Source organism: Aspergillus eucalypticola, assembly GCF_003184535.1.
Source record: "Aspergillus eucalypticola CBS 122712 chromosome Unknown BO83scaffold_5, whole genome shotgun sequence".
NCBI lineage: Eukaryota > Fungi > Ascomycota > Eurotiomycetes > Eurotiales > Aspergillaceae > Aspergillus > Aspergillus eucalypticola.
The window spans coordinates 1363755-1390962 of NW_020290279.1; the positions used below are offsets into that span (position 1 = coordinate 1363755).

Here is a 27208-nt window from a genome sequence, read left to right on the forward strand (position 1 = left end):
GCGTGTTGGTGAAACCGAGCTGCGGACGGGTGAAAGACCACGAGAGTCTAGTGATGAGAGATGGTGTACAAAAGAAGATAAGGTCGGGATCGATCGGGGACGAGCAGTAGCTCTGCCTGGGGAATTCACTCGGGCGTAAAGCCTATGACGTAAGGCACCCGGGGCCCGTCCTTTTGTGTTCCCGCAACCAGCAGGAACAATCTGGTGTTACGTGCCTGGTGAATATTTCCGGAAGGTGCTAGCTACTATCTACTATCATTTACTATGTATTTAGCTAACTTCAACTTGCCAGTCATCGAGGAAAGTCGGACCATTGATTCTTTATGCATCTCCACATAAGCTGTCAACCACATGCCAATTGTAAGGTACTCAGCTTGGGTGGGGAATGATTTGGAGATAGAGTTGGGAGCTTGGCTGTCTTTGAACCAATGACGATTTGGCCAGCAGCACTAGTTACCCTCCAGGGACCAGTGTTTATCCCTCTGCTGGATGCAAAACCTTGGGGACAAGCTCTGCGATGCTAGACTAGTTGTGGACCACACTCTGTATCTAGTTCACTCAGGACACCCATACGCCGTGACAAAATTCATGCTCAAAATCCATACCAACACCGTTCACACCGAATGGGTATCACGTTATCCACAGACATATAATCAAAACAGTCCCACAGAATATAAACAATACACAACGCACTTCTCCGAACCCAATCTAGTCATCTGAAATTAGCCTTGCCAGGATTGTGCTGTATTTTGCGTCTCTTCCTCCCGATGAGGAATGATGGAGTCTTTGATGTCATAGACTTGGATCAACTCTTGCCAGGTCTCAAAGTCGAGTGTGAATATGGCCTGACGCTTCTTAATGCCCTTTCTCTGGGCCTCACTAGGCGCATGAGGCTTTGCCGAATCTGTTTGAGAGTGGTCAATCAAATACTCATATCATGTAGGGTACTGAGCAGGACTCACGCAAAGTGGGCAAGCCCCGGCTATCCACCGCGATTCCAACCAAGCCGTCCCGGACCAAAAAGCTAACGTAGAACAGATTTTCCACACTTTGTCCGAAAGAGTGCGGGTTAATGCAGAACTGGAACAGAGGAACACCTCCATCATCGGCCACATTGTTCCTCGCCATCACCTCTTGCACCGTATCTTCGTCGGGGTCATCTGGCAACTGCGACAATTCTGCCTCTACCACATCTTGTCCGTTGTTTTGGGTTCTAGCCAAAAGTCGATTGATGCTGGCACACATGGTCGTCAGATTCGATGTTTCTTGCCTGTCCAGATCTTTTTCTTGCAGTTCTTGCGGTGCAACGGCCCGTGCTGGGTCGATTCGTTCACGGGCTCTTCGTACAGGTTGCTGCCGGACGCGCTTCTGTACTGAAAGCGGTCCCAGTAGGAATCCAGGAACTGACGGTCGGGCATTACTGCAGAAACACGCAGCGCGCCCGAGCCAGTCCCAGTTCATCGCGTCCCCCTGATCCTCGTCGCTGTCGTTGGGGTCCATCTGGCTCCTTCCGATACCCGTGCGCCGCCGTTGGGTGCTGGAAGGCATCGAAGCCTGGGAATCCGCAGGCGCCCGGCGCATGAAAGAGATACACTTAGAGACAAACTCATCCACATCTATCCCTGCACTAGCATCCCCCAGCACCAACTGTGCCGTCTTTTTGTATGACAGATCTGCCGCTTGAACAAGCAGCCGTGAATCGATGGTTGCGTCAGAAGTCTGCTTGACATTCTCGAAGATGTCGTTCGCTTTCTTGATGGTGTCACGCAGGCCATGGTTTCCAGCCTGTAGATATTCATTCCTAGAGTCTACCATAAACCATGTCAGACGCGGCGGCAAGATACGGAGCCTGTGTCAGCCTTACCGTTGAGGTCCCGCGTCAAATCTCTGAGGCCCTTCCGAACTTGTCGCCTTTCTCGGTGGTCTTGATCCGGATCGTAAAACTGATTGACACTATTTCGTGTCGCCTGCGACGCTACTTGAGACTGAGTGGCTTGCACATTAGAGTCTCTTGCTGATAGTCGAGCTCGCTTGGCTCTACGGGCGTGTGCCATCGTTTGCGGCTGGTTTCTTTTGGTGTTCCCTGTTGCACTTGAGGTATTCTCCTTATCGGATGGCGATCCTTGCGACACAGGGTGGTTCGAATATGTAGGGGAAAGAGAAGGTGCCATCTCTAGCCGCCGGGCAGATATTCTGCGACAACACACCGTTGGGGAGGAGGGGTTGACAAAGAACACGATTGGGGCCGCCTCAGGTCGAGTGGCTAACGGGTAGTAAGACAAAGGACAAATACAAAGAAGGTCCTGAATCAAAGGAAGGCATAAGCAGATGCGTTGCAAATAAGCAGGAGCTACGGGCTCATCGAGTCCCCGATAGCAACCCGTGATATCACTCTCTCCGGAATGTCTCTTTCTTGGTCGCCAAACACAGGCAAAATCCACCGAAGCGCGCGTTGAACGCGTGGTGCACGTGATCCTAGAGGACCCCGCGTCATTGCTAGCTGTTGCCCCAGGCCTCCCGCCAATCAGCCGCTGCGGCTCCCTTGGGTCTCCGGCTGGAGCTCCCCGTCCAATGTCACCCGCCGCTCACTTCCCCGGCAACCCAGTCCCTAGTCCTCATTTCATACTTGCAATGAAGGGTGTGTGGTTACATATACGGTGGACACAAATGGCCCTGAGCTAACTATGGAGGCCTTTACCTTTACTGTGTCCACTCAGGTGGATTTTCCGATTCATGTGAAGATGTATGTGTGCCTTGGTTTCCCTTGATCCAACAACAATCGAGCAAGTTGGCTAACTTTGGATGGATGTAGTGGCTCATTGGAAGGGAAGCAGAAACAAGCGCCCTTTTCCCTCCTTTTGAAGCATCCAGAATTGCGCCACATCGGTTCCGCGCAGAATCCCGTCTCCGACCTCTTCGTGACCATCCAACTATGGTCAGATTCCAAAGCCTTGGGAGTGCCTTTGCAGACCTCATATAAGGCCTTCAAGTCCGCTCGAGCCTGGAATGAATGGCTGCAGCTGCCGATCTCAATAAAGGATGCACCCCTCAAAAGTCAACTGGCCATTACCGTTTGGGATCTGTCCCCGTTTGGCGGCGAAGGAGCGCTCGGACACTATGTGCCTTTTGGCGGAACGACTATACCGTTATTTGACGGAGAAGGAAAACTGAAGATGGGGAGGCAGAAATGCAAGATATATCGTCACCGAGCTGCGGACGGCTTCTCCTCAACGACAACGCCGTCGACACCGCCTCCGAAACGTCGGAAGAACAACGCCCCAGATCCGCTAGGCCCATCGGAAGAGGAGATGGAGCTAGAACGCATTGAAGTTTTGATCAAGAAGCATGAGATGGGGGAAATACCACGCATTGACTGGATGGACCAACTAGTCTTTCGCCAGCTGGAAAGGCTCAAACTCAATGCCGAGGAGGCTGCAAGGAAACGAGCCTTACGTCTGAAAGCTACGAAACAGAAGCGCTCGGAGCATGGCGGGGATGAGGACGACTCAGATGATGACGAAGTGGACGATGAAAATTTCATCCTCTACGTTGAGTTTCCGCGCTTTGATCACCCCATCGTCTGGTCCGATCATGAGTATCCAGCCCCTCCAATGTCGTCCTACTCCCAAGGTGCGCCTGCAAATGCAAATCCCGCCTTAAAACCCATACCGGAAGTTCGCTTTGGTCCGGGAATAGAGGGCGCGGATGGTGGCGGAGTCATCAGAATATACGACCCTGAAGTTGGTCAAACCGGTAATCCATGTGAAGACAAGCATCGGAGACTGATCCGTAGCCATCGGACGGGCATCATGGATCGTGATTTGAAACCAAATCCCAAGATTCGTGATGAACTCAACGTAATACTGTCATACGAGCCCACGCAGGATCTCACCGCTGAGGAGAAAGACCTTATTTGGCGATTCCGATACTACCTAACCCGTGAGAAGAGAGCGCTCACTAAATTTGTCAAGTCGGTCAACTGGAGAGACGTTGGTGAAGCGCATCAAGCCGTCGAGATACTGCCCAAATGGACCGAAATCGATGTAGACGATGCTCTTGAGTTGCTTGGACCGACTTTCGATAATCCTGCAGTTCGTTCATATGCAGTTGAAAGACTACGCAAGGCGGACGATGAAGAGCTACTTCTTTACCTGCTACAACTTGTACAGGCTCTGAAATATGAAGAACACTCTCACGGTGATGTTGATGACGCCGCCCACGATTCGTCTTTGGCCAACTTCCTTATAGCCCGCGCTGCGAACAATTTCAAATTGGGCAACTACCTACATTGGTACCTTATGGTTGAATGCGATGATGCAGGGCCAGGAACATTGTCAGCACAACGTAGACTCTTCGCACGCGTGGAATACTACTTCATGGCAGAGCTCGAGAAAGTCCACCCGGAGCATCGCAAGACCCTCCTGCGCCAAGGGGAACTGGTCACTATACTCACAAAGATCGCCAAAGACGTCCGGTTCTCGCGCGAGAACCGAGTCCTCAAGATCGAACGACTTAAGCAGTGCCTCAAGGACCCGAAGAACGACATGCTACACATCGACCCTCCACTACCACTGCCCCTGGACCCGGAGATCCAGGTCACCGGGTGCTACCCGGACGAAGCAAACGTCTTCAAATCCTCCCTTTCCCCTCTCCAAGTCATGTTTAAGACCTCCGACGGACGAAAATTCCCCATCCTCTTCAAGATTGGCGACGACCTCCGCCAAGACCAACTCGTCATCCAAATCATCATCCTAATGGACCGACTCCTCCAAAAGGAGAACCTCGACCTCAAACTCACCCCCTACCGTATCCTAGCCACCAACTCCACCGCCGGCGCCGTCCAATTCATTCCCTCGGCCTCCCTGTCCGCCATCTCCGCCAAATACAAATCCGTTCTCGCCTATCTCAAAGCCAACAACCCAGACGACAGTGAACCCCTCGGCGTTCGCAAAGAAACAATGGACACCTATATCAAATCTTGCGCCGGCTACTGCGTAATCACCTACCTCCTCGGCGTCGGCGACCGCCACCTCGAGAACCTCCTCCTCGCCCCCGACGGCCACTTCTTCCACGCCGACTTCGGCTTCATCCTCGGCCGAGACCCCAAGCCGTTCGCACCCATGATGAAACTCTGCAAGGAGATGGTCGAGGGCATGGGCGGAACTACCTCCCCCTTGTATCTCCAGTTCAAGCAGTATTGCTTCACGGCGTATACCACGCTGCGCAAATCGGCGAACCTCATCCTTAACCTGTTCAGTCTGATGGTCGATGCGAATATTCCTGATATCCGGGTCGAGCCCGATAAGGCTGTCTTGAAGGTCAAGGAGAGGTTCCATCTGGAAATGTCGGAGGAAGAGGCTATTCGACATTTCGAGCAGCTTATTAGCGATAGTGTTAATGCTATCTTTGGGGTTGTGATTGATCGGTTGCATGAGTTTGTGCAGGGGTGGAGGGCTTAGGTGGCTGGCATTTTTAGCGGATTCCTAGCTCATTCTGCTGTTTCGTCAAAGGGGAAGGAGTTTTATGGCGCATACCACCGAATGAATGGTTCACTGATGAATTGATTGATACCCTGCCTTTGAAGCGGTGGCCTTGTCTATGATAATGATAACTTAATATATTGATAGATCTATAGACATTTTCCGTCCCTCATTGTATCTGTACTTTTATATCCACTAACCATCTCATCGTAACCACCCTCTAAACCATAGTGTAATATTCACTTCTCCCCATGATGTCGTGACGGACCTCCAGCCTCCTCATCATCATTACGACCACAAACCCCCAACTCAACCCACTCATTCCCAGTCCCATCATTCCCACGTCTATCTCCGAGATCACCTCCCCCCAAGTCAACTCCCTGGCTTATCCGCATATCCTCAGTCACGGCAGTATCAGAACCAGACTGATCATGCGAAGCAAAAGCCCCTCCGGTCTGTCCATGTTCACTGCGCAATTTCGCCTCGGCGTCTTCGTCATCCTCCGGTGTCCCCTCTTTACATGCCCATGCGTCTACGAACCTCAGGACCTCGCGGGGCCACCAGCGCTTCATGACAAGAAGACGGAAGGGGACTAGCAGGACGATGAGCACGGGGAATGCGGGGGCGCCACGGGTGAGGGTGAGGATGAAGATGGCTACGGTTATGATGATTTGGAGGATGGTATAGAGGTGAATAGGGATGTAGGACGGTGTTGGTGGCTCTTCTTCGGAAGTGGTTGGTTGTTGTTGTTGTGGGGCAAGAGATGGTGGGAGGGGAGGGAGCTCGGAGGGTGGTGTGAGGAGGTAGAAGGTTCGGTAGAGGATTGGGCTGGTGTTGTTAGTGGGGTTGATTCTTATAGTGTGGTATGGATAGTGAACTGCTTACTTGACTGATAGGCTCTGCTCGCCCATGAACATGAATAGCCCTGCTAGGACGCTCGTTGGGGTCAATCCGAGCACTTTCATGAAGGGCGGGCTGACGAAGAGGAGGATGACGGCTGAGTGGAGGAATGCTGACCAGCGCTGTTCGTAGACGCGCTTCACTTCGTATGTTTCGAGCTTTTCTTCTCCGTCGACTGTGATTGTGCGCTGCTCCTTTTCTGTGTGCATCAGGGATTCGGAGTGGAGAGGGGCTTGGGGGAGAAGTCCGTTGGCAGGGGGAATTCCTAGAATGCCGCATAGTGCTGTTGTGGTGCCCAGGAGGACGATGTCCCAAGCGAAGCCTCCTGGTTTCCTGGTGCCGTAGCGATCAATGGTGCAGATAATTGAGCTGACTTCGTGATCGAAGAAAAAGAGCACGGTGATGATTATTCCGGGAAGGATGGCGGCGAACACCCAGGATACAGGGAGATGCCAGAACTCGACGAGGAACCTATCCCGACTGGGAGATGTAGGTTTGAATGAGGTGCTGACAGGAAGTGTCATCTTGTCCAGATGGGCAAGTTCTCCAACATGGGGAAGCCCGATGAAGATGATGATGGAAATCGCAGCAGCGTACTCGGTTAACCCCATTCGAATGTATCGATGGAACAGGGGGCGCCAGCTTTCAGCCGTGGATAGGAATATCGCAAGCAGCATCGTTCCAACAGCTCCTATGATGGCGTAGAGGAACGCTGCAAAGGATAGGCTTTCGTGTGCTCTTTCAAGCTCTTGTATAGCTTTATGGAAGTAGATAATGCTGTTGAGAAGCGAGAATATCTCGGTTGCAAAAGTGGTAACGTAGCGCATCGTCCAATCATGAGCGTTGACTATAGCCAGGACGTAGTGGAGCCAGGCAGAATGGATCAGAGACCAGGCCATGAATGGCAAAAACGGTATCTGGGATCACTTGTAAGTCATTACTGGAACAACCTTCTTTTCAGGATCTTACCTCGAAGACATCCTCGCATAACGAATAGATGTTCTCAGCAAGGACTGAGAAAGGTCCAGTAACACCAAGGATAGTTAGCGGTTGGATTGAAAATCTGAGTAATATTGTCAGTCTAAGTTGCTGGAACCTCGATGTGGACAAGCCCTACAGTGAGAAGATGATGCCGCATAGGCCTGTACTAAACACAACCTCAATAGTCCCCCAATTCTGCCCAGTAAGAACATATAGATCACTGGCAAAGGTGATACCCGGCAGGAGGTTCGTAAAGAAGACATAGACCGCACTGGCAAAGATCAATTGATTGAAGACAGTCCAGTCGGACACGTATCTGCGGCGCAAGTTCAGAATGTCCTGCTTTATCAAACGAAAAGGCCGCAACGGCCCCCCTGACGACACAGAACCCCGTAGCACCCGGATGGCCCTGGGCGTATGCTTGGATGGCGTTATGATGGAATGTGCATCTTCATCTTCTTCGTCATCGTCCCGATCAACTTCCTGATTGTGTTGGACATCGCCACGTCTCGGGGACCTCCTCTGCCTACGGGGTCTACGCCGAAGAGAGGAGCTTCGCGTGGAGGGTGGTCGGAAGGCAGATATCAAGGGCATTGTTCAGTCATGGTAAAGAAAAGCCTCGCAATGGTGATCTGGAGGGGTTGAAAGTTGGTCTGGCGGGGAACCAGCGATGCCCGCCTTGGCCCTCATGACGTATCATATCCCGATAAGAGGCACTCTCCGAACCACACGTGTGAAGCCGACTTAAAGCAGACTACTTGACCGCCTTGACCAAACTATACCAGTGCAACACAGTCTTAGAGGTTGATGATGAGATATAAGCATGGAGAGAATCAAAGCATGGAATCACCCTTTGAGTAGAAGTCACTGTATAGTAAGTTTTGGATTCTGTCATTGTGATATCTGTAGTATAGCCCACGAACTCCAGAATTATTAATTCACGAAAAGTGATCATCAGAGAGGCGTGTTTTCATATCACTAAAGTTTGTCTACAGGCGTTTCTTTCCGCACTCTACTGGTGGTTGTTAGGAGGCATGTAGATAGGGAATGTAGATAGGCAGAGGCCCCAGTCCATCGGTACAATAACAGCAATCCGCCTTCTTCACCGCCTTTATCAGCAGACAGAATCTCTCCCGCGGAGGAATTTCCTCGCCTCCAATCCCAATCATTGGGCCATGCCCTCCAAACGGCAACAACTTCGCTCAGCTTCTTGATGATGCCAGCTGGATAGGAGATCAAGTCGCTAAAGACACCTAAAAACCCACAGCAACTTTATGGACCGATGACAATGGCAGCCAAGTTCATTCCGCGTCAGGTTTTCCCCAACTATGGGTCTATCCCGAGGTCCTATTTCCTGGGTCACCATAGGGCCGGGTTGAAGAAGATGCAGAACATGCTTTCTTCCATCGATTATGTAGTCGAGTGTCGCGATTACAGGGTCCCCGTCACCTCTATCAACCCTATGTTCGAAGAAGCACTGGGAAAGACACGACGGTTGACCGTCTATACAAAGCGAGATCTGGGTGCTGCATCGGGATCGAATGCGCAGAAATTGGTGAGTGGAATGTTCCAAGTCGAATGAAATATTCTATAGGCACGCGAGTGCTAATGTGATCTTTGCACGCTTAGGCGGAGAAAACCATTCGAACCTTCAACAAGAACGGCGCTACATTCTTCGTGAGTTCATCTTCTAGGGCAGATGTGGGCACAATCTTAAAACACTTGCGGGACGATGCAGAAGGACCGGACAAGCTTGTTGGATGCCGGGTGATGATTGTTGGCATGCCTAATGTGGGCAAGTCGACTCTCATCAATCACCTGCGTAATCAGGGTGTGGGCAAGGCCAAGGCGGTGCGGACCGGTGGCCAGCCAGGTATCACAAGGAAGATCGGAACACCCGTGAAGATCATCGAAAGAGAAGGTGGCTCCCATGTCTACGTATTGGACACCCCCGGTGTATTCATGCCATACGTGCCGGATGCAGAGAACATGCTTAAACTAGCTCTGTGTGGCTGTGTGAAGGATTCGGTTATCTCCCCGGTCACGCTAGCCGACTACCTATTATATCACATCAACCTGAATGACGCCGAGGTATATAAGCGATGGTCTGAGCCGACAAACGAGATCGTACCTCTATTGAACAACTTCGCCCGACATGCTGGTCTCCTGGCCAAGGGCGGTATCCCAAATATCGACCTGGCAGCACTGCACTTCATCCAAAAGTGGCGTGCCGGCGACCTGGGCAGATTTATGCTTGATGACCTGAAGGAGGAAGAACGCCGTCTGCAAGAAGGCGGAGAGCGAGAGATACCCACCAGCTATACCCAGGCCTTGAAGGCCGAGAAGCTGGGCAGAAAGCAACCCAAGCTGTAAATAAATAAAGAATCATGTAACATAGATATTTCTCCCATCCATTGTACAAAAGAACGAATCATGTTGGTATCATCAATGAGCTTTTGCCTCCCCTCAGATGCATAGTAGACTTGTTAGAACCGCAGAACGACGTAGGAGAGAGACGAGAATGAGACGAGAAATCATCGTAAACCCTAAACGCCCATGATAGAGACGAAAAAATGGAAAAACAAGAAAAAAAGTGAGATCCCCCGAGTCAGCGCATAGCGCAACAACACGAGGACAAACGCCCCAACAACCGCACAAGCTCATGAAATCTTATCCAACAACCTCCTCCTCCGTCGATCAACCAACTCCTCCTGAACCTCATCAAGTGTAGGCAACCTCCATTCAACTCCGTCGCCAGCATCACCAGGCAACGGCTCCCATCCATCCTCAACATCCTCATCCTTCCTGCGCAATCTCTCAACAGCCTCCTTCTCCTTCTGCCTCTCGTACGCCAAAAGCGTTCCATCCTCCTCATCCAACCCATACCCAAAGTAATTAGCATCGACCTTCTTCGTCGCAATCTCACCTCCTCTCCCCTTTCCACCTTCTTCATCCTCCTCCTCAGCCGGCCTCCTCCCGCGTCTCGCCGCCGCCTCAAACATCTCCTTCACACCCGGCAACTCTCTCGCTCGTCCAAAATACCGATACCCCTTCCCACCACCCGGTATCTCCCTCCCATCATCATCAAACACCCGTCCAGAACCTCGCATATAGTTCGGTCCGCCGAGGTTCCGGATCTGCATCTCCCACGTCCACTTCTCCTTCATAAGCTTGTTGATCTCATCGTTCAGATCGCGGATCTGGTAATCGCTTAGACTGAGCTCCTGGATCCGAGAAACTTTGCGTGAGATTTCCTTCAGCACTTGGCCGCGCCATTTCTCGCACATCGGGATAGAGTCAACGGTCGTGATGGCTTTCGGGCGGCGCGTGCGCCCAATGTCGATGATTCCGAGATCCGCGGCTTGTTGGGCCCGGAAACGGAAGAGCATCGATTGGGCTTTTTCGCTGTTACGCGCCTGGTCATTTTGTTAGTTTGTGGGGGTGGGTTCTGGTTGAGTCTGATGTTTATGTGTGGTTGAAGGGCGAAGGGAGAAGGCGAGGAGGAGGAATTTTGGGTATCGAGTTGAACAAGATTCGAGGAAACGGTTTGTTGCTGTATTTGAAGGGGCGACTTGAAGGGGGTTGAGTTGGTGATGAGGGCTTACCATTGTGAAGAGCGGCGCGGGGGATCCCCGTGGCTGATGGAGCTTGGTGGTTGAGAGGATTGAAGTGAAGAATGAGAGACTGGAACGCTGGCTCTCGCGCTCTCTCTTGATCCAAGCTCGGGTGGGTTCGTCCGCCCGTTGACAAGCGAGCGCTAACAGATGCAGCCGCGCGGCTACGGTACCCGTGGTTCTTGGCTGTCAGTCTACCGAGTTTATTGTCTCCCTTGCTGCCAATAGTGCAGTGCAAGGTTGTTTTGAGTTGTGGTGGCTTACAGCTTACATGGGAAGTTAATTTTGATTTCATAATCATGTCAGATAGTAGTTTATCCGAAAGGCTGGCAATATTGCGAATGGAGGGTTGTGTATAGCACGTTTTCTGGTACTAGTGTCTATTGTATATTTATGAATCGCTTCAGCAATGATGAAATCGAGGTATAATTGGTGAACAACCACATAAAACAATAACAGAGACTGGGATGCACACGGCTATCCGTTGCATATCGTCAACATGCACCATGAAGCATTAAAACAGATCATATAGCATAGTACACATCAAAATCATTCAAAAGCATAATCCAAGCGCCGCCTTCCGTCAACACTCCGTAGCCATGCAGGGCTGCCATCAAGTCATAGTCGTAATTGGTCGCTCAGGCCCTAAATGAATGTTTAGCGCCTGAGTGTAGTTAGAGCAATGTGCTCCGCAGGGTCAACCTGCTGAGCAGTCATAGTCTTACAAGAAGCCTTTAGTGTTGCTAGGCATCCGCTGCGGTATATCGCCTGCTCCGTACACGCTGCTCCCTCTCCTGCTTCCGGCGTCACTGAAAGCGCCGACGTGGCTACGTCCGAGGACACTGCCCCTCTCAACACGGAGCGCTCGCCATCCCTCTAGTTCACGCTCCAACCTGAGAGACTTCTCCCGCTCTTCCCGGAGTTCTCGCTCTGCTCGGCGCACTTGCAGCTGCGTCTCTGAGTCGGCATGCTGAAGCTCCTCAATGTTCCGAAGAAGCCGCTCGATCTTGTCGCGGGCTTTGCTAACGTCGTCATTCAGCTGGGAGTTCATCTTGTCACGGCGCTCAATCTGGGACTGCAGGTCTTTGACCGTGCGGTCAACGTTCCGCAACGAACGCTGCTCAGAACTATGCTTGGCTTCCTGGTCTTCAAGATGGGTCTCCAGCTATTTTCAATGTAGTTAGTATTTGCAGGGCATTTGATTCATCATTTTCATGGGGTAACTTACTTCCTTGATTCTCTTGTGTAAGAACCGGACGTCCTGGCTTCCTGATGAGTAGCTCTTGGTCTCCAGATCCACGCAACGAAGTTGAGACTCCTTCAGCTGCTTCTCGAGAGCCGCCTTGTCCTTGAAGAGCTGGGCATTTGTTTCTCTCTCAGCGGTAACTTCCTTCTGCATCTCCGTCGCCAGTGCTTCCGCCCGCCTCATCTTACCGACTGCAGCTGCGGAAACATCTTCCTGTTGAGCAAGCTTGGACTTCAGTTCCAACAACTCACGGTCCATGCTGGCAGCATTGCGCATCGATGGACTCTCGCCCTTGGCAAGGTCCTCCAACCTTTCGCCTGCTTCAGCTAACCGGGTTTCCAGCATCTTTTTCTCCTTCAGCAGCATATCACGCTCCGCGGTCACGTCGTCGACGGAGGTGCGAAGAGTTCTCACCTGCGACAGGAGGGAGACAACCCTGCTCTGAGCTTCATTATGAGCATTGACTGCCTCGTCGCGAGATGTGGTCACGTCTTGAAGCATGATGTCCATTCGAGCCTTCTCCTTAGCCCAAGTAGAGCTGTTCAGGACTTCATTGTCCCACTTGCTGCGCAAGTCTTCAAGTTCTTCACGGAGACGTGAGTTCTCACCGCGAACGTTAAGAACCTTTTCACGCTCCATCTCCAACTCGTTGTTGAGTGTTGTGAACTCGCGCTGATACTTCTGCCTGGTCTGTTCCATTGATGTCTCCTTGTCTTCAATATCAATGGCACGTTGGTTTCTGTAGTCTTCAAGCTCGTTCTGGAGGCGCTGTTTGGCCTGGAGAGCGCCTTGGAGCTCAGCTGCTTGATCCTCCATCCTGGCCTCGAGCGACTGGGTCTGGCGTTGCAAGTCTTCAACCAGGGCATCCATTTGTTTGCGCTCAGACATTATCTGGGCACAGGTATCCTCGGCCTCCTTGGCCTGAGATTTGGCGAATTGCTCTGCTCTGGTAGCCTTCAGAACTGCAATCTCAGCTTGTTCCAATTTGCTGAAATACTCATCGGCACGGGTCTTGTACAAGCTCCTACTGGAAGCTAGATCGGCTGACTTCGATGTCTCCGCATCAAGACGAATCTGAAGGTCAGCAAACTCCTGGAGAAGCTGATCTCGGCTTGCAGCATCCTGGTCCCTTGCAACCTGCAGCTCCTGGAACTCAGAACGAGTGTCACGGAGTTCTACTTCCAGGGTAGCCTTAGCTCTCTTAAGCTTTTCGAATTGAGCTTTGGCGTCGCTGAACTCTGCAATGGCTTCGTTATGCACCTTGAGCAAAGACCTTCTGGACTGCTCCTGCGAGTTAATCAGGTCGTACAGCTCTTCATGCGACTTGGCTTGGACGTCCCGTAGGGAAAGATCGCCTGACCGGATGTTCTTCTCCAGAGCGGAAACCTTCTTTGAGGAGTCATCGAGCTGCTCGTGCAGACGTCCGTTCTCACGCTCAAGCAGCTGCATGCGTCGCAGAGAAGGGCTTTCTTCCTGCCACATGTCTCGACCAGGTGCCGCTTGAGAAAGTTGGTTCTGGAGATGCTTGTTCTGCATCTCGCTCATTTGAAGCTTGTTTTGGAGCTCCTCAATCTCGGTCGCCAGATCCATCCGCTTTTGGTAGCCAACCGTATCCACGGTCCTGTCGGACCGAGCAGAGTCATTGGCCGTTTCGTTGAAGTTAAGTCTCCGGTTCGGCGTTGTAGGAGTGCCGAACTTCTTTGCCAGAACATTATCCGAGTTCTTTCTGAGATGGGTTGGGGTCCGGGGGCTAGCCACCTGGTTTTGGTCGATTTCCTCCAGCAAGGCGCGTTTAGATGAGGCGTAACGTGCATCCAGCTCCTTCATCTCATCCCCATGCCGACGGCGCATTTCCGCCAGTTGGGCCTCAGCTCGACTATACTTCTCCTCGGTAACTTGCAATCTACTCTGTGTCGTCTGCAGCATTTGTGCCAGATCAACCTTCTTAGCCAGGCTAGGCTGAACCTTCTCCCAGGATTCCGAGTCATCAGACTCGGGCTCCACTACCTTGTGCAGCAACATTAATTGCCGGTGTAGATCCTCGACCTCCTTGTTTGCTGTATCCAGAGAACCTTGAAGCTTGCGCGTATTTGCTTGTGCCTGGGTCCGGAGCTGTCTTTCGGTCTCGAGGTTCCTGTTTGCCTCTGCCAACTGAATGTTGGCAGTGGAGGCAGCCTTTTCAGCATTCCGACTGGCCTTGTGTTCCCTAGCAACCTCGTGGTTGAGGTCCTCGAGGCTCAAAGAGAGCTTCTCTTTCTGCTTCTCCAGAGAAGTGATGCTGACTTGAAGGTCGCCAAGCTGACGGCTTATCTTCTTGTTGTCTTCTTCGAGCTTCGTCTTCTCTTTCTGAAGAGCAGTTATGCGTAGGCGCGAGTTGTCGCTGGCCCTGGAAGTCGATCGGGCTATGTCGAGATTCTTTTGTTGGATCTTTGTGAGAAGAGCTCGGTTATCGTTCTCCGAAGCTGTGAGTCTACCCTTGAGCGTCACTAGTTCCCTCTCCAGGCGTTCCTTGTGCTGATCATGGCGGATGCGGAAATTATCTGATTCAGCGATAGCGTGGGTCAATTCTTGGATTCTGGTGGAGAGACGTGACCTTTCAGCTTCTACCTCCTCTAGCTGACGTGTCTTATCGTCCAAATCCTTCCGCACACTCTCAAGGCGCTCGTTGGCCTGCTTCATGATGTTGCGTTCAATGTCGGCCTCTGCGTTTAGACGCGCGTCTTCGACCTTCGTGAAGCGGTCCCGCAGCTGAATCAACTCAGTTTGGAGCTCCTTGCGTGACTGCTCAGCAGCAACGCGGGCTTCAGTGGCACGACGAAGCGTGTCCTGCTGGATGTACATCTCCTTTTCGATGATAATCTTCGATTCATTCAAGGAAGTGTACTTGTCCTTGAGCTCCGCAAGATTATGCTCGGCAAGCATTTGCACATCGTCACGCGATTGACGCTCCCGGCTCAGATCTGCTTGTGCCTTGAATAGTTGATTCTTCAGTTCCTGGATTTGCTGCTCGAGAAGCTTTCGGCTTTCGCCAGCCTCGGCATCCTCAGAGATCTTTGCCTCCAGGAGCTTCTTGACATCGGCCGCCTCTCGCTCAAGCTGAACCTTCTCTGACTTCATCGCGTCCACCTCAGCTTGCAGTTCTCGCAGGCGTTCCTGCATGCTTCCGTGTCGTGTGGTAAGCGAAATCTTCTCCGACTCTAGGTATCGCTTCTCCTCTTCATGCTTCTTAGCATCATTTCGCAGGACAGCCATTTCGCTTTCCTTCCGCCTAAGCATCTCTTCGTAGCCTGTGGATGTCGAGGAGAGGTCGGTGATCTGTTGTCTTATTACACGGTTTTCTTCAATGAGCTCTTTGATGTGCTTCTTGGACTGATCTAGGTCTCTCGAAGTCTGGGAGAGCTTAACTTCAAGATCTTGATCGGTCTTCAACAGCTTAGTCTCTAGATCTTGCAGTTTGCGCTCCTTTAAGCTGAGATGACTCTGCAGCATCTTCATCTCTTGGCCCAGGTCCTTAATCCTGGACTCCTTCTCGACAGAAGAGTTTTCGGCCTCGGCAAGCTTCTTCTCGAGTTCCTCCAGACGTGCCTGCATCTCATGCTTTTCGTTCTCAAAGCGCTGGATGATCTCTCCTGCTTGTTCCAGTTGAGTTATCCGGAGCTCAAGCTCGTCATCCGTTCTTTTCTTAGCAGCTATTAGGTCGTCTAGTTGGTCTTCGAGGTTCTCCTGGTCTGCGATAGCACCGGCCAACTTCTCACTAAGTTCAACTTCTCGGACTTGGAGCCTCTTGAATATTTCCTCCTTATCAAGAGCCAAGGCACGCTCACTCTCTAACGTTTGTTGAATCTTCTGTATCTCAATCTCGGTACGACGCCTCTCTTCCTCTAACTTCTGACGATCAGCTATATCCTGGTTCATCTTCGCTTCCAGGGATTTAATCTTCTCGTCCCGTCTTTTGACTTCATTGGCAGTGCGAGTTTCTCCCAGAAGAGGTCTCATCCTTGAATACAATCTCCACCATGGGTTCGCTTTCAATTGCAGGTAGGTCTTGAAGTTGTCCTGAATGATCCGGGTCGCTTCCGCTCGATACAAGCGTTTGTTGGAGATACGTCGCTGGACAAATCCCCTTGCCACAGATTGGAACCTGGTCATGATGGTGCGAATAAGTTGGTCTCGTTTCTCTTCCAACTCGGCCAGAACACCTGCCCTGAAGAATACCTTCGTACGACCGACTCGATACCAAGCAGGGTCCAGCCCGAGCTTTTGCAACATAACATGAGCGGCATTTCGGCCGTCGAGGTATCCCTTGGGCATGGCAGGGCAGAGAACTTCATAGCGTTGACGAAATTCCGAAAATGACAGCCGATTAGGAAACCCTGTGCGTGCAATTCGTATTCCTTCGAGTACACCGTTGCAACGTAGTTGATCTAGGACCAGGGGTGCGTTGAACATCTTCGGGCGTTTTTTGTGGTTTGGTATAATACAGCGCACAAAGTGTGGATGCGTTGAGTTCAGCTGATTCATGAGGCTAGATAGTTGTTCCTTATGTCTTTGCGCAACGGTGCGGAAAAGCCCCTTCTTCACGCGACTCTTCGGGTAGTCGCTGTCATCGTCGGCGTCGCCGCAGTCGGAGAAGAGATTCGCCACATGCTTTTCACCTGATCTTGCAAGGAGTCGCGTTATGTTATCGTTCAGCGGGTCCTTGTTCTTCTCGAGCCAGCCCTCTGTGCCATACTCTACCTCAGCAGCGTAGTGCGTCAGAACGAATCCCTGACTTAGGCGAGAAGCACGATACTTCGGTGATTTCCGATCCCAAAGAGAGTGCAGCTTTTCAGTAAATGATTTGTCCGTAGCCTTCGGCATAACGGAGTCTTCATCTAGACAAGAAAAGATACCAATAGGGTTGGTCAACTCGATTAGATCGATTGTTGGTTGCAAGTCCTTTCCGAAGTCGATGAATTGCCACTCGATCTGCTCCCGTGCATATTCCTCTTGCTCCAAGACGAACATATGGTGGTTGAAGAACTGTTGCAATTTCTCGTTCGTGTAGTTGATGCACAACTGTTCGAAGCTATTGTTCTTGAAAATTTCGAAACCGGCAATATCGAGGACTCCAATGAAGAAGCTGTCATCGCCAGTGACAGTGCTGCGGTCCAGCTGGTTGTTGATCCTGTCGACAAGATTGCTAAACCCTCGTTCATAAATTCCCTTGGCGAGAGCATCTAGCGCTAGTCGAACCTGTTCTGGGGTTTGTACCTTTTCCACCCACTCGCGGCCAGCTTTGACCTTGGGATGCAACAGTCCCTTGACGAATAGGTCAGGTTCTATACCTAGCAAGTGGCAAGCTCTCTCTACACTGTTCAAGGAGTCGGGGCCAAGTGCAGCCTGATCCGCTCGTAGGCTCTCCTTCACGATGGTGACATTTCCGAGATGAAGGACTGCTGCGATAGTGCGCAAGATACACATCTGGTCTTCTTCAGAGAAGTCCATGACGTGGAAAGCCTCAATCAACATTTTCCATTCGTCCTCATCAGAGACCCCGGCAATGGTATCGTTACCATCACGGGTGTAGGCAAAGTCTTCAATCTGCAAATCGGACAAAAGGAGAGCCTCCCTAAGCTTCCGGTCTGCTCCCCGTAATAACTGGTAGAAGATATGGTAGTTTCTCTCATGGGAATTGGGTTTCACAACACGAGACTTCTCCAGTAGATACCAATCGATCGAAGCACCCGATATTTGGCCGGCCCGGGTAAACTCGATACGGATGAACTTGCCAAAGCGAGAAGAGTTGTTGTTCCTGACGGTCTGGGCATTTCCAAACGCCTCCAGAATGGGGTTTGCTCTCAGGATTTGTTGCGATAGGGCGGACAACTGCTTCGTTCCAGATCGAGCGTATGGGGTATCGGTTGTCGCAACAGCTGCAAGGTATTGTATAACCTTCTTGGTGTTCTCGGTTTTACCTGCACCTGACTCTCCTCTTCACAGTTGAATTAGTGTCTTGGGTTTGTGGCCAGCGTTTCAGTAGACTTACGTCACGAGAATGCTCTGATTCTCTCCTTCTTCGACCAGGTTTCGGAAGGCCTCATCAGCCATAGCAAAGATGTGGGGACGGCTTTCTTCTCTGTTACGGCCCTTGTACATCTTCACATACTCGTTTGTGTAGATTGGCAACGGGCAATATGGGTTCACAGTAACGAGGAAGAGTCCCGAGTAAGTCTGTGTGCGACAAGAATCAGCTCTGAAAACTATCATTTCGTCAGCATATCAGTATAACTCACGTAAATGAGATCGGCTTGATATCGCGTGTGCAGATTGTGAACCACCGAGGCTTCATTCAGATGTGTGAGTTCAGCCATATCATCTGCTTTATCAAACTTTGCCGGGTTCACTTTGTCGACCTGGTCAGCGTCGACCTCCCTTTGCTGTGTTTATCCGTAAGTTCCTCTAGCTCAGTCTTCGGTACCATTGGGTGATTATACCTCTCCATTGTCGGTCTGGACCAGCATCCGGCCACCTTCTTGCTCTTCGAGAACTAGCCCACGCACGAATGCTTTCTCGGGATCGCGCAGCCAGACATACTTGTTGCCGGAGAAGTCATTGTCGCCCTCTTGTCCCCGGATCTGATCAGCACCCCTGCGTAGCTCCTCCGACTTGATGAATTCGGGCGCAAAGGTTCCGGACGAAACATCATTCCTTATTGAGCTCGATCTCAGACGATGAGTTGTCCGTGCCACCAACGGAGCTGGTGACTGTGAGATGGAAGCAGAGTTTCGAAAATGACCCCGGGCCTCTTCGAATTTACTGGTGGATGTAACAACGGCCGACTTGGGGCGAATACCTTTTGTCTGCTGAGTCGGGGAGGGAGTCGGTGACGGCGATGCGCGGCTGAAAGGGTTGGCCCGCTTAGGGGAGCCATTTAACTGTGATGGAAGCATATCTTCGTTAAGGTCAATGGATCATTATTCAGTGGGAAGGTCGTAATCATAACAAATATCTATGAGAGTAATGGAGACTCAAGCAATGAGCCCTTGGAAGATGTTGCAACGAAGCATCCAGGCCAGCTGAAGTGGCCAGGGAAAGAGTAAAGATTCAAAGACAAGGGAAGAAGAAGATAAGAAAAGGTTGGGCAGGTGTATATTAAATGAAGCTGCAGCATACCAAGCAGCGGGAGGTGCAGAATGACAGTCACCCACTGACCACCTGCTCCCTCTGGGGCCCCTTCGGGTTCCGCTGTTTGTTTACATCCGCCGTTCCTCAGGCTGCGGGCGCCGATCATGCGCTAGGCCGGATCGGTCGTGCACCCGTCACGTGGAGACCCGCGGCACGAAACTCGATCTTTTCCGGGTTGGTCGGTCGTTTCCCCGTTTTGCTTGTCGCTTCACGTTCTTGTGCTCCGTCCCTCCAGATTTCCAGCTCATCTCACCATCCTCACGTCGCGTTCGCATCTTTGCTCTCCGTTGATATCTGCTCGGCAGGTGCAGAGCTGCCTCATCCACATATTATCACCAACGCGCCCGACCTCATGTATAGCAGAGTGTTGTGCTTACTGATTCTATCCATTCCGTTCTAGTCTTATGACTTTTGACTTGATTCCTGCTCATTTTAGCTTGAAACGATGTGGGATGCCTAAGCACTCGCTTTAGATGTGACGAGCTAGCGTTTTTTGCTTACTGGACGCAGACATTATACTCACCTTGCAAGCGCGCACGCGGTCGCTCTTCCCCAACCATGTCTAATTATCCACCGACACCGTCATTTGTGGGACCAAATTATACACCTCAGTGGCCTCCATCAGATCCGTCTTCCTCGACCGCCATGCCATCCTTGTTTCCTCCTAACCTAGGCTTTGGCCAAAATCCTTCGCCCGTCCCTCAACACGCGCAGGATGGTGCTACCCGTCCGTTTGATTATAATACCGACACCTACAACACAAACACACGTCTACCGGGATTAGGGGTCCCGAGCGCCGCTGGTCCCTTAGTACCGCCGCCTCCATTCACTTTCATGCCGCCTTTTCCTTCCACTCAGTTCCCTCACCCTCCCTTTCCACCACTACAGATGCCACCGTTACGATACCCCTCGATTCCTGTACCCCCGGTTCACGGCTATGAATCGGTTCGTCATGCAACTAGCGACTACCAGATGAATAATTCCATCCCTACTCCGCCGGGTCCTCAGCCTGCCGCTGCTGCCAACTCGGAGTCAGACCCAGACCGAGAGGAAGGCGAGCTCACAGATCGTGAAGAATCTTCGTCGACGCAGCCTAGGCCACAGGATTTGAACCCGGGACAGGGGTCAGGACAAAGCTACGATACTCAGATGGCTCGAGCTATGGACGGTAACAACGATTTCATGGAAAGCGATCGGACAGTGAAGCCAAATGGCACTGGTAGCCATGATTCACATAACTCTCACTTGTTGGCGATGGCCACTGTAGGCTCAGCGCCAGGATATTCGGAGATGGATAGAGGCGGGGCTTCACCAGAAACTCGCCTATCGTCCAGAAGCAGTGGGTCACGTATGTTATTCCCGCATTATGCGCGGTCCGGTTACTAACTTCCTGCAGCCTATAATCCTGCTCCTCCCATCTCTACTGAGCCACCGGTTTCGGATACCGCACCAGAACCAGAAGTGCCAACTTCGTCAATCCCGCAATATGAAGCGGACCTCGATAAAGGAGTGAGCAGCGCAGCTTCAACTGACCCGCACTCATTACCCGGCAGCGGTAGGTCATTGGCACAACTTCGCGTCCAGGCACAGGGGGCACTTCTGAGCTTGGCGCCTCACAACATTCGATATGCCGAGTTTGTCGGGGAAGGAATTAACCCGGTTATCCTTCGTCAACTCTATGAAGAAGTTGGAATAAAGATTGCCACTCCGGTACAGGGCGTCTCAACACCTCCATCCAGTGCAACCTCCTTGGAATCCGACCGTTCGTCGACTAGCCAGTCCGGGGAACCAGAGCAAGGGAGCCACTCAGTTCTCAAGTCAGATGCGGATCAAAGTTCGGCATCGCAATCCAAATCTACCGAATTGCCACCGGATACCACGAAACCAATGGAGCGGAAGGAGGTTATTGCTCGTATGCTTGCTGCAAAGGCTGCAAAGGGTTCCGGGGCGCCTGGACAAGTTCAAGTGCAGGCGACCAAGGAATCTAGTGCGTCCGAAGATTCGGTTCTGCCGAACGCTGACAGGAATGCGGCAATATCCTCTCAGGACTCCATAAAAGAAAAGGAGACTCGTGTCAAGGAAAAGAACAAGGCTCAGACTGAATTGGCCCGGCAGCGGATTGAACTGCTCAAGAAGCAGGGCTTAATGAGGAACGGTCAAAAATCGCAGTCGAATTTGGTGCCTCCCGAGAAATCCCAACCATTGATTAACTCCGGTACCGAGTCGTTGTCGACTTCGACCCCGATGCCAATCCAACATCCATTGCCAGAACGCCCTCCTGATCCTGAGCCCAATGCTTCGGCCCGTATACCTGGGCTCTTCATGACGGAGCAAGAGCCGGAAAATGTACAGACAAATGTTTCCGCTGCTCAGGGTGCTACTGATGCGGTGTCACAAACCCGTGTTAATCAGCGCAAACGACCTCGAGCATCTGATTTTGACGAACCTGTTCCGATCCCGAAAAAGACCTTCAATAATGGTGGCAATTATGCCTATCCTGAGGCTCAGAGGCTCGTCATTGATATTAGCGATGATGACGAGTTCTACGGCGATGATGAGCACGACAACATGGATGTGGACCTGCCAGCCGGCAAGGACATGCAAGATGTGGAGGGCTTGCTTCGTACTTACACACCAACCGTCGATATTCTTCCTCAACGGCCGGCAACTGCCTCTAGTCAGGGGTTTTCTGCCTCAGCTACCCCACAGAGCCTGAGGAACAATGATCAGGAGCATCAGGAGCATCTTCGAAGAAAAGACCTGGAGATCAAAGCCATGCACAAGCGAATTGCCGAACTAGAAGAGCGGAAGAAAGCAAAGCTGGCAGCCAGCCGTACACAATCACCTCGCCCATCAGACGTGCCGGAACCTTCACCTCCTACGGACAAACTCTCACCTACCGACGTCAGCGATACACCGAAACTCCCTGTGGAAGCTGAGGTGGATAATAAGTCGCCTGCCAACATTGATTTGACCCAAGTGGAGAGTATCAAGGTCAAATTATTGCGCAAACAGGAAATCGAAGTTGGTATTCCTGCGCTAGATGCCGAGATACATAAGTCCGAGGCGAAACTGGCTGAGATCAATGAGGAAGAAGCCAGGCTAGTGTCCGAAATTACAAAAGGGCGTGAAGGCCGGCAGCAGCTCTTGGATGAGTTGAACAACCTCAACGTGGAGCTTAATGGGCTCACCTTCGATGATGTGGAGGCTGCGATACGCTGCGCACAGGAAAAGGAAGATAAGGAAAACAAGGAAGCGAAGGAAGATATGCCCCAGCTTGAAGGTATGGCCATCAAGAATACTCGCCAATATTTTTTGCCTTGGTGTTTCGTTTGACAGTATCCGACTGATATGCTTTGTCTATGCTTTTAGCCACAGACCAACAACAATGTTCCGAGATTGAGCATGCAATTTCTGATCCCACGCACGCTGCTTCGCCCGTCAACAAAGAACCCGAAGATGAGGAGCCGTCCCATCAATCCGTTGTATCTGAAGAAGTTCATGAACCTGATTCCGGCAACGGGTCTAGCATTGTACCTGATGACAAGGTGATGGATGACGTTAGCGAGTCTTCCGGAGAGGTATCCAGTTCTGATTCCACGGGTTCGGCAATGGATGAGTCTAGCGACAGCTCTAGTGATGAGTCTCTTGACGAAGAGGAGCTTCCAGCTCATACACCCGCTCCAGAGATGAACACCCCGTTGGAGTCAGGCGGACCCGCTGAAGATGGACAACCGGAGCCAATTGAGGCAGAGGCAGGCATTCATCATGATCTTCCCGAGCGCCCGCGAACCCTAGATGCGGAGCCACAGGCGGAGCTACATTCTGAGCAGGTTGCCGATGAACAAGTCATCGAGGACCAAGGCCAAGCCTCCCGTGAATCTTCCGTCTCAGATGCGTACGAGCCTCCTGAGCCAGAAGAGACAGCTAGCCCCGCTGATTCCAGCTATTCCCCACCTTTCAGCCCTGCATCTCCCGAACCTGTTGACTCCCTTGAGGTCTCCACCGCAGATGAGACGAGACAGGCTGACGAGCCACTAACGAGAAAGGTTCAGGAATGGGATACCCAACAACCAAGTGCTTATGCTCAGGTTGGCATTCTGGATGTGCGGTGCACCTCAATTCCGCCTAAGGTGTGATGCTGACAGGATATCTAGAATCCACGGGTACCAGAGCAGTCTGAATCAAAATTCTCACCTTACGTTAGTCCGCTGAAGAATTTCAAGGCTTACCGCTACCACCCAAATTTCACTGAAAATGTTTCGGGCGGCTATCGTTCTCTAACATATAGCCACAACATCGACCCTATGAGATATCTCTGTCCATTTGAATCTTCAGGGGGAGTATGCAATGACCGGTCGTGTGAATTCCAACACTTTCGTGATATGACTCTGAGCGGTGCGTCGACAGATCTGAACCATTATTTGCAACATTTTCCCATATGACCTTTGGCCATTGTCTCCCTTGACCTTTCCTTTTATCTGTCGTGCCTCCTTCCAGTCGCGCGCTTCCATTCCCTTTTTCGTTAAGCGTCTCATCTTATGTCTTTTACCCATTTGTTCTTCCCTTCGCTGTGCGGATGCTGACAGCCAGGCTTGTTAACTGCCACAGATGACAAGATCCTCGTCCAGATGGGATCTCTTCGAGAAGGCAAGACACCCGAAGAGAAGGATGAATACATTGCTGGGCTGAAACAAATCATCAACGACATGCGACGCGACAAGGTGAAAGATTTTAACACAGTGGCCACGGAAATAGCCGCATACCGTAGACGCTTTCTCCAAGACCCTTCGCGGGTACTTCCGTTGTAACAACTTGAAGAACTTGACTACTTTACGCTCTTGGAGAGAGCCACTTCTTACTCTTTGACAAGGTGAGCTGCCGGCGTCGAGCACCGGAGTGCAGACGACCAGTCCAACTAGCAGCGGCTGCTTCTAGCTCAGTACCAGCAATGGCAGCGATCCCTTCTACATCGCGCCAGCCCTCCTTCCTGACCCGGAGGCTTCCTTTCCCCTCCCTGAACCTCATTGCCTTTCTTAGCGTGGCCCACACTCTTCCTTTCTGATACATGAGATCTGGTATCTCTTTCTGAAACGACACAAGTGGGCATTTTCCCGTTATCTTCATTATCTATTACTACTTGGCGTACAAAAGCGAGCCTGGAGTTGGAGGATCACATATTTCTACCCCCTTAGGAAGTGGGCGTAAGCGATTTACCCACACTACGACATCTGGCCTGGCCAGCAAGGCGGAGAGAATCGAGTCTGTGACAGTTTCGATTTTCCCTTTTCCTCTAGCCTGGTCTTCAAGGTATGGGATGAGATTCCTTAAAATGGTTATGAGCCCATTGGATGGAATGGGACTGTACAGCAGGGCGTCAGGGCATAGGGAGTACATAGCGATAGCAAATCATAATTATCTTCTACCAAGCCTCACTTGCGTGATTTTCTTAGAATCTTCAACGACAAGCAGGAAGCTAGACAAGTAAATGTCGCAAAAAAAAAAAGGAGAAAAACCGCGCACTTTAACTGCGCACGATGCCCCGTTGACAGAGCCGCGACTAAGAATACAGACCAAAACACCTAGAACCTCTTAGTGTCGGACAATTGGTATGGCACTGGACCGGGCGTCTAGCGTCTAAACCGGGGCAAAAGCACACCCACCCCAAGGCGCAGACCTAGAAACTACTCCCTACTAACCCACAACAGCTAGCATACTACACTACTAGCTAGATAGATGGATAGTTAATAGATAGGAGGATAGTGGTGTAGCTTGTTAAGCCAGTCGGACCTAGGAGCAGCTTGCGCCCCGAATTTCTCCGCACCCGTTCATCCCCTAGATTACCCCCCCCCTCCCCCCCCCTGTCTTCCAAACACATACTCAGCCTACCTAACTACCGTTCATCACAATATTTTTCATCAAAATTCATCAATATTAGAATTAAGTTCAGAAAAAATATTAACCGATCATATGATCAACTAGGTGAAGGATGAGTCAAAACCGCGCCCAAACCTAAGTTAGTTAAACTAGTTAATGAAAGTTACTGATGTTGAGGTGGCAGTGCTGACTTATCCTTGTTTCTGTTCCCCATGGATATAGATGCTAACTAACCGGTACTGGTAATAGTTGGATATTATCTAATTGGTACTTACATAGTAGTGATGTATGTATGTAGTAAACTATGTAACTAGTTAGTTATGTATGCAAGGTTGACTCAGTCAGGAGTCTGGCAGTCACCTGAACTGACTGGAAATATATGTTGGTTACTACTAGTACTACTTCAAACTAGTACTAGTTTGTATGTGTGTGTGTGTGGCTTAATCTTCAATGTGTATGGTTGGTTGGGGGACATTGTTCAAGTTCAAAGTTTCATGCAAGGTATGGGAGTCATATGTGGTCTTGTGACTTTGACTAGTCGAATTAGTAGTCATAATTGGTCACTGGGGTTTTTCTGACTCAGGCAGAGCTGAAGCTGAAGTTGACGTTCGTTCGGGGACGGAGAATTGGAAAAGGTGTATCGGGAACAATCGGGGACGGGTGCGGGCGCGGGCGCGGACAAGGAGGCGGACACGGGGGACGGGGACGGGGTTCCGTCGTTGCTTGCTTGCTTGCTTACCTACTGCAGTTACCTACTGATGATTAATTATTGTGTCGGTCCCAAGGAGATTCTATGCACATAAGATACTACGTAGTTACTAAATAGGCATAGCCTGGTAAGTGATAGTCGATGTAGTGTTGTGTAATAGATATGCAAGCAAGTGGGCTGGGTTTCAGCGATTGTGTTTTGGGATTATGCATAGTTGGTGAGGGGGAGGGGGATTTGCAGATGGGGTTTCTATTGATAGTAAGTGATATGTTGGTGTCGGGTAGGTACTTTGCAGGCGGGGAGGATTAGTTATGTTGTATGTATGTGATGCATGCCGGGAATGATGATTGGTGAGACCATCGTGGAAACAAGTCTGTTGCGATCGGGTTACTGCACTAGGAAGGGACCGCGAGAATCACCATCTGTATCGGGGTAATGCTGCGAAAGCGAGAGGGGATGGGAATGGAGAGAGATGGTTGTTGTTGATGAATATAGAAGGTAAGCAGCCAGGGTAGTTAGTGGTGGTGGTGGTGGTGATGATGATGCTTATCCTGCAGGGTGTGTGTAGTTACGTAGTATTTGTCTAACTACGAAACAACGATTGTTCATGTAGATGTAGGTACGGCACAGTCAGTGCTAAGCTTAGTCCCAAGTGACGCAGCAGTACCTTGGAGATGCAGGTAAGGTACAGTCACAATCTCACAGGAGACAGTGCGACATGTAGGGTGTAAGGCTGTATGTAATCAATAATGCAAGTGAGGATGCAAGTACCAGTACCTACCTACCCATCTGTCAGTAAATATTTCTTTACCATCCACTAAGTGAGATACACACCGGCAGTGTGAGCATGTAGGAAATGCCAGCTGAGACATGCCGCGAAGGATGAAAGCGCGCAAAGTGGGGAGAAAGAAAGAGGCCCCCAAGCTACTACTGTACTAAGAAAGTCGGAAGAGTTGAGTTGGGAGTGGAGAGGGTGCCACATTCCGTAAGGCTGTGCCATGGAACTACTACTAGTAGTCTGGCCAGTAGTGGATGGAAGCAATCGAATTACTGTTCGAAAATGGGCCTGGCAGCTAGCATGATGATTACTATACTAAGTATCACTCGCGACGCAGTCTAGCCGCCAGTCGGATACTTGCATGGGCCATGATCATGGTCCAGGGATTGGATGCTGCTTTCACTACCGGTGGATCATGGATTCTGGGTAGTGCTGACGGGAGTGCCTTGTTGCAAG

General features: G+C 51.0%; 7 protein-coding genes across 7 annotated transcripts; 4 read left to right on the forward strand and 3 right to left on the reverse strand.

Moving 5' to 3' along the window:
* Positions 1-235: 235 nt before the first annotated feature.
* BO83DRAFT_355699 (non-structural maintenance of chromosomes element 4 family protein) lies at positions 236-2400 on the reverse strand. The gene is made up of 3 exons (XM_025529161.1): positions 1865-2400; positions 963-1808; positions 236-904 (listed from the first exon to the last, which is right to left on the reverse strand). Exons 1-3 carry the CDS (start codon positions 2169-2171, stop codon positions 723-725), a joined length of 1335 nt encoding a protein of 444 aa, XP_025391366.1. The 5' UTR covers positions 2172-2400; the 3' UTR covers positions 236-722.
* Positions 2401-2600: 200 nt separating this feature from the next.
* Positions 2601-5589, forward strand: BO83DRAFT_332738 (phosphatidylinositol 3-kinase VPS34). The gene is made up of 2 exons (XM_025528306.1): positions 2601-2743; positions 2813-5589. Exons 1-2 carry the CDS (start codon positions 2685-2687, stop codon positions 5457-5459), a joined length of 2706 nt encoding a protein of 901 aa, XP_025391367.1. The 5' UTR covers positions 2601-2684; the 3' UTR covers positions 5460-5589.
* Positions 5590-5647: 58 nt separating this feature from the next.
* BO83DRAFT_435238 (HCO3 transporter family protein) lies at positions 5648-7991 on the reverse strand. The gene is made up of 4 exons (XM_025535872.1): positions 7498-7991; positions 7350-7443; positions 6366-7297; positions 5648-6308 (listed from the first exon to the last, which is right to left on the reverse strand). Exons 1-4 carry the CDS (start codon positions 7953-7955, stop codon positions 5720-5722), a joined length of 2073 nt encoding a protein of 690 aa, XP_025391368.1. The 5' UTR covers positions 7956-7991; the 3' UTR covers positions 5648-5719.
* A 550-nt stretch (positions 7992-8541) lies between these two features.
* On the forward strand, positions 8542-9785 carry BO83DRAFT_376143 (putative GTPase MTG1). Its single transcript, XM_025530638.1, has 2 exons — positions 8542-8916; positions 8991-9785. Exons 1-2 carry the CDS (start codon positions 8650-8652, stop codon positions 9732-9734), a joined length of 1011 nt encoding a protein of 336 aa, XP_025391369.1. The 5' UTR covers positions 8542-8649; the 3' UTR covers positions 9735-9785.
* Positions 9766-11049, reverse strand: BO83DRAFT_376145 (pre-mRNA-splicing factor ISY1). The gene is made up of 2 exons (XM_025530639.1): positions 10967-11049; positions 9766-10777 (listed from the first exon to the last, which is right to left on the reverse strand). The coding sequence occupies exons 1-2, from the start codon at positions 10967-10969 to the stop codon at positions 10022-10024; spliced, it is 759 nt and encodes a 252-aa protein (XP_025391370.1). The 5' UTR covers positions 10970-11049; the 3' UTR covers positions 9766-10021.
* An 8818-nt stretch (positions 11050-19867) lies between these two features.
* Positions 19868-23926, forward strand: BO83DRAFT_205790 (uncharacterized protein). The gene is made up of 4 exons (XM_025526675.1): positions 19868-20736; positions 20785-22671; positions 22761-23494; positions 23546-23926. Exons 1-4 carry the CDS (start codon positions 19947-19949, stop codon positions 23831-23833), a joined length of 3699 nt encoding a protein of 1232 aa, XP_025391371.1. The 5' UTR covers positions 19868-19946; the 3' UTR covers positions 23834-23926.
* On the forward strand, positions 23542-24210 carry BO83DRAFT_205809 (uncharacterized protein). The gene has a single exon (XM_025526676.1). The coding sequence runs from the start codon at positions 24020-24022 to the stop codon at positions 24197-24199; it is 180 nt and encodes a 59-aa protein (XP_025391372.1). The 5' UTR covers positions 23542-24019; the 3' UTR covers positions 24200-24210.
* Positions 24211-27208: the final 2998 nt, after the last annotated feature.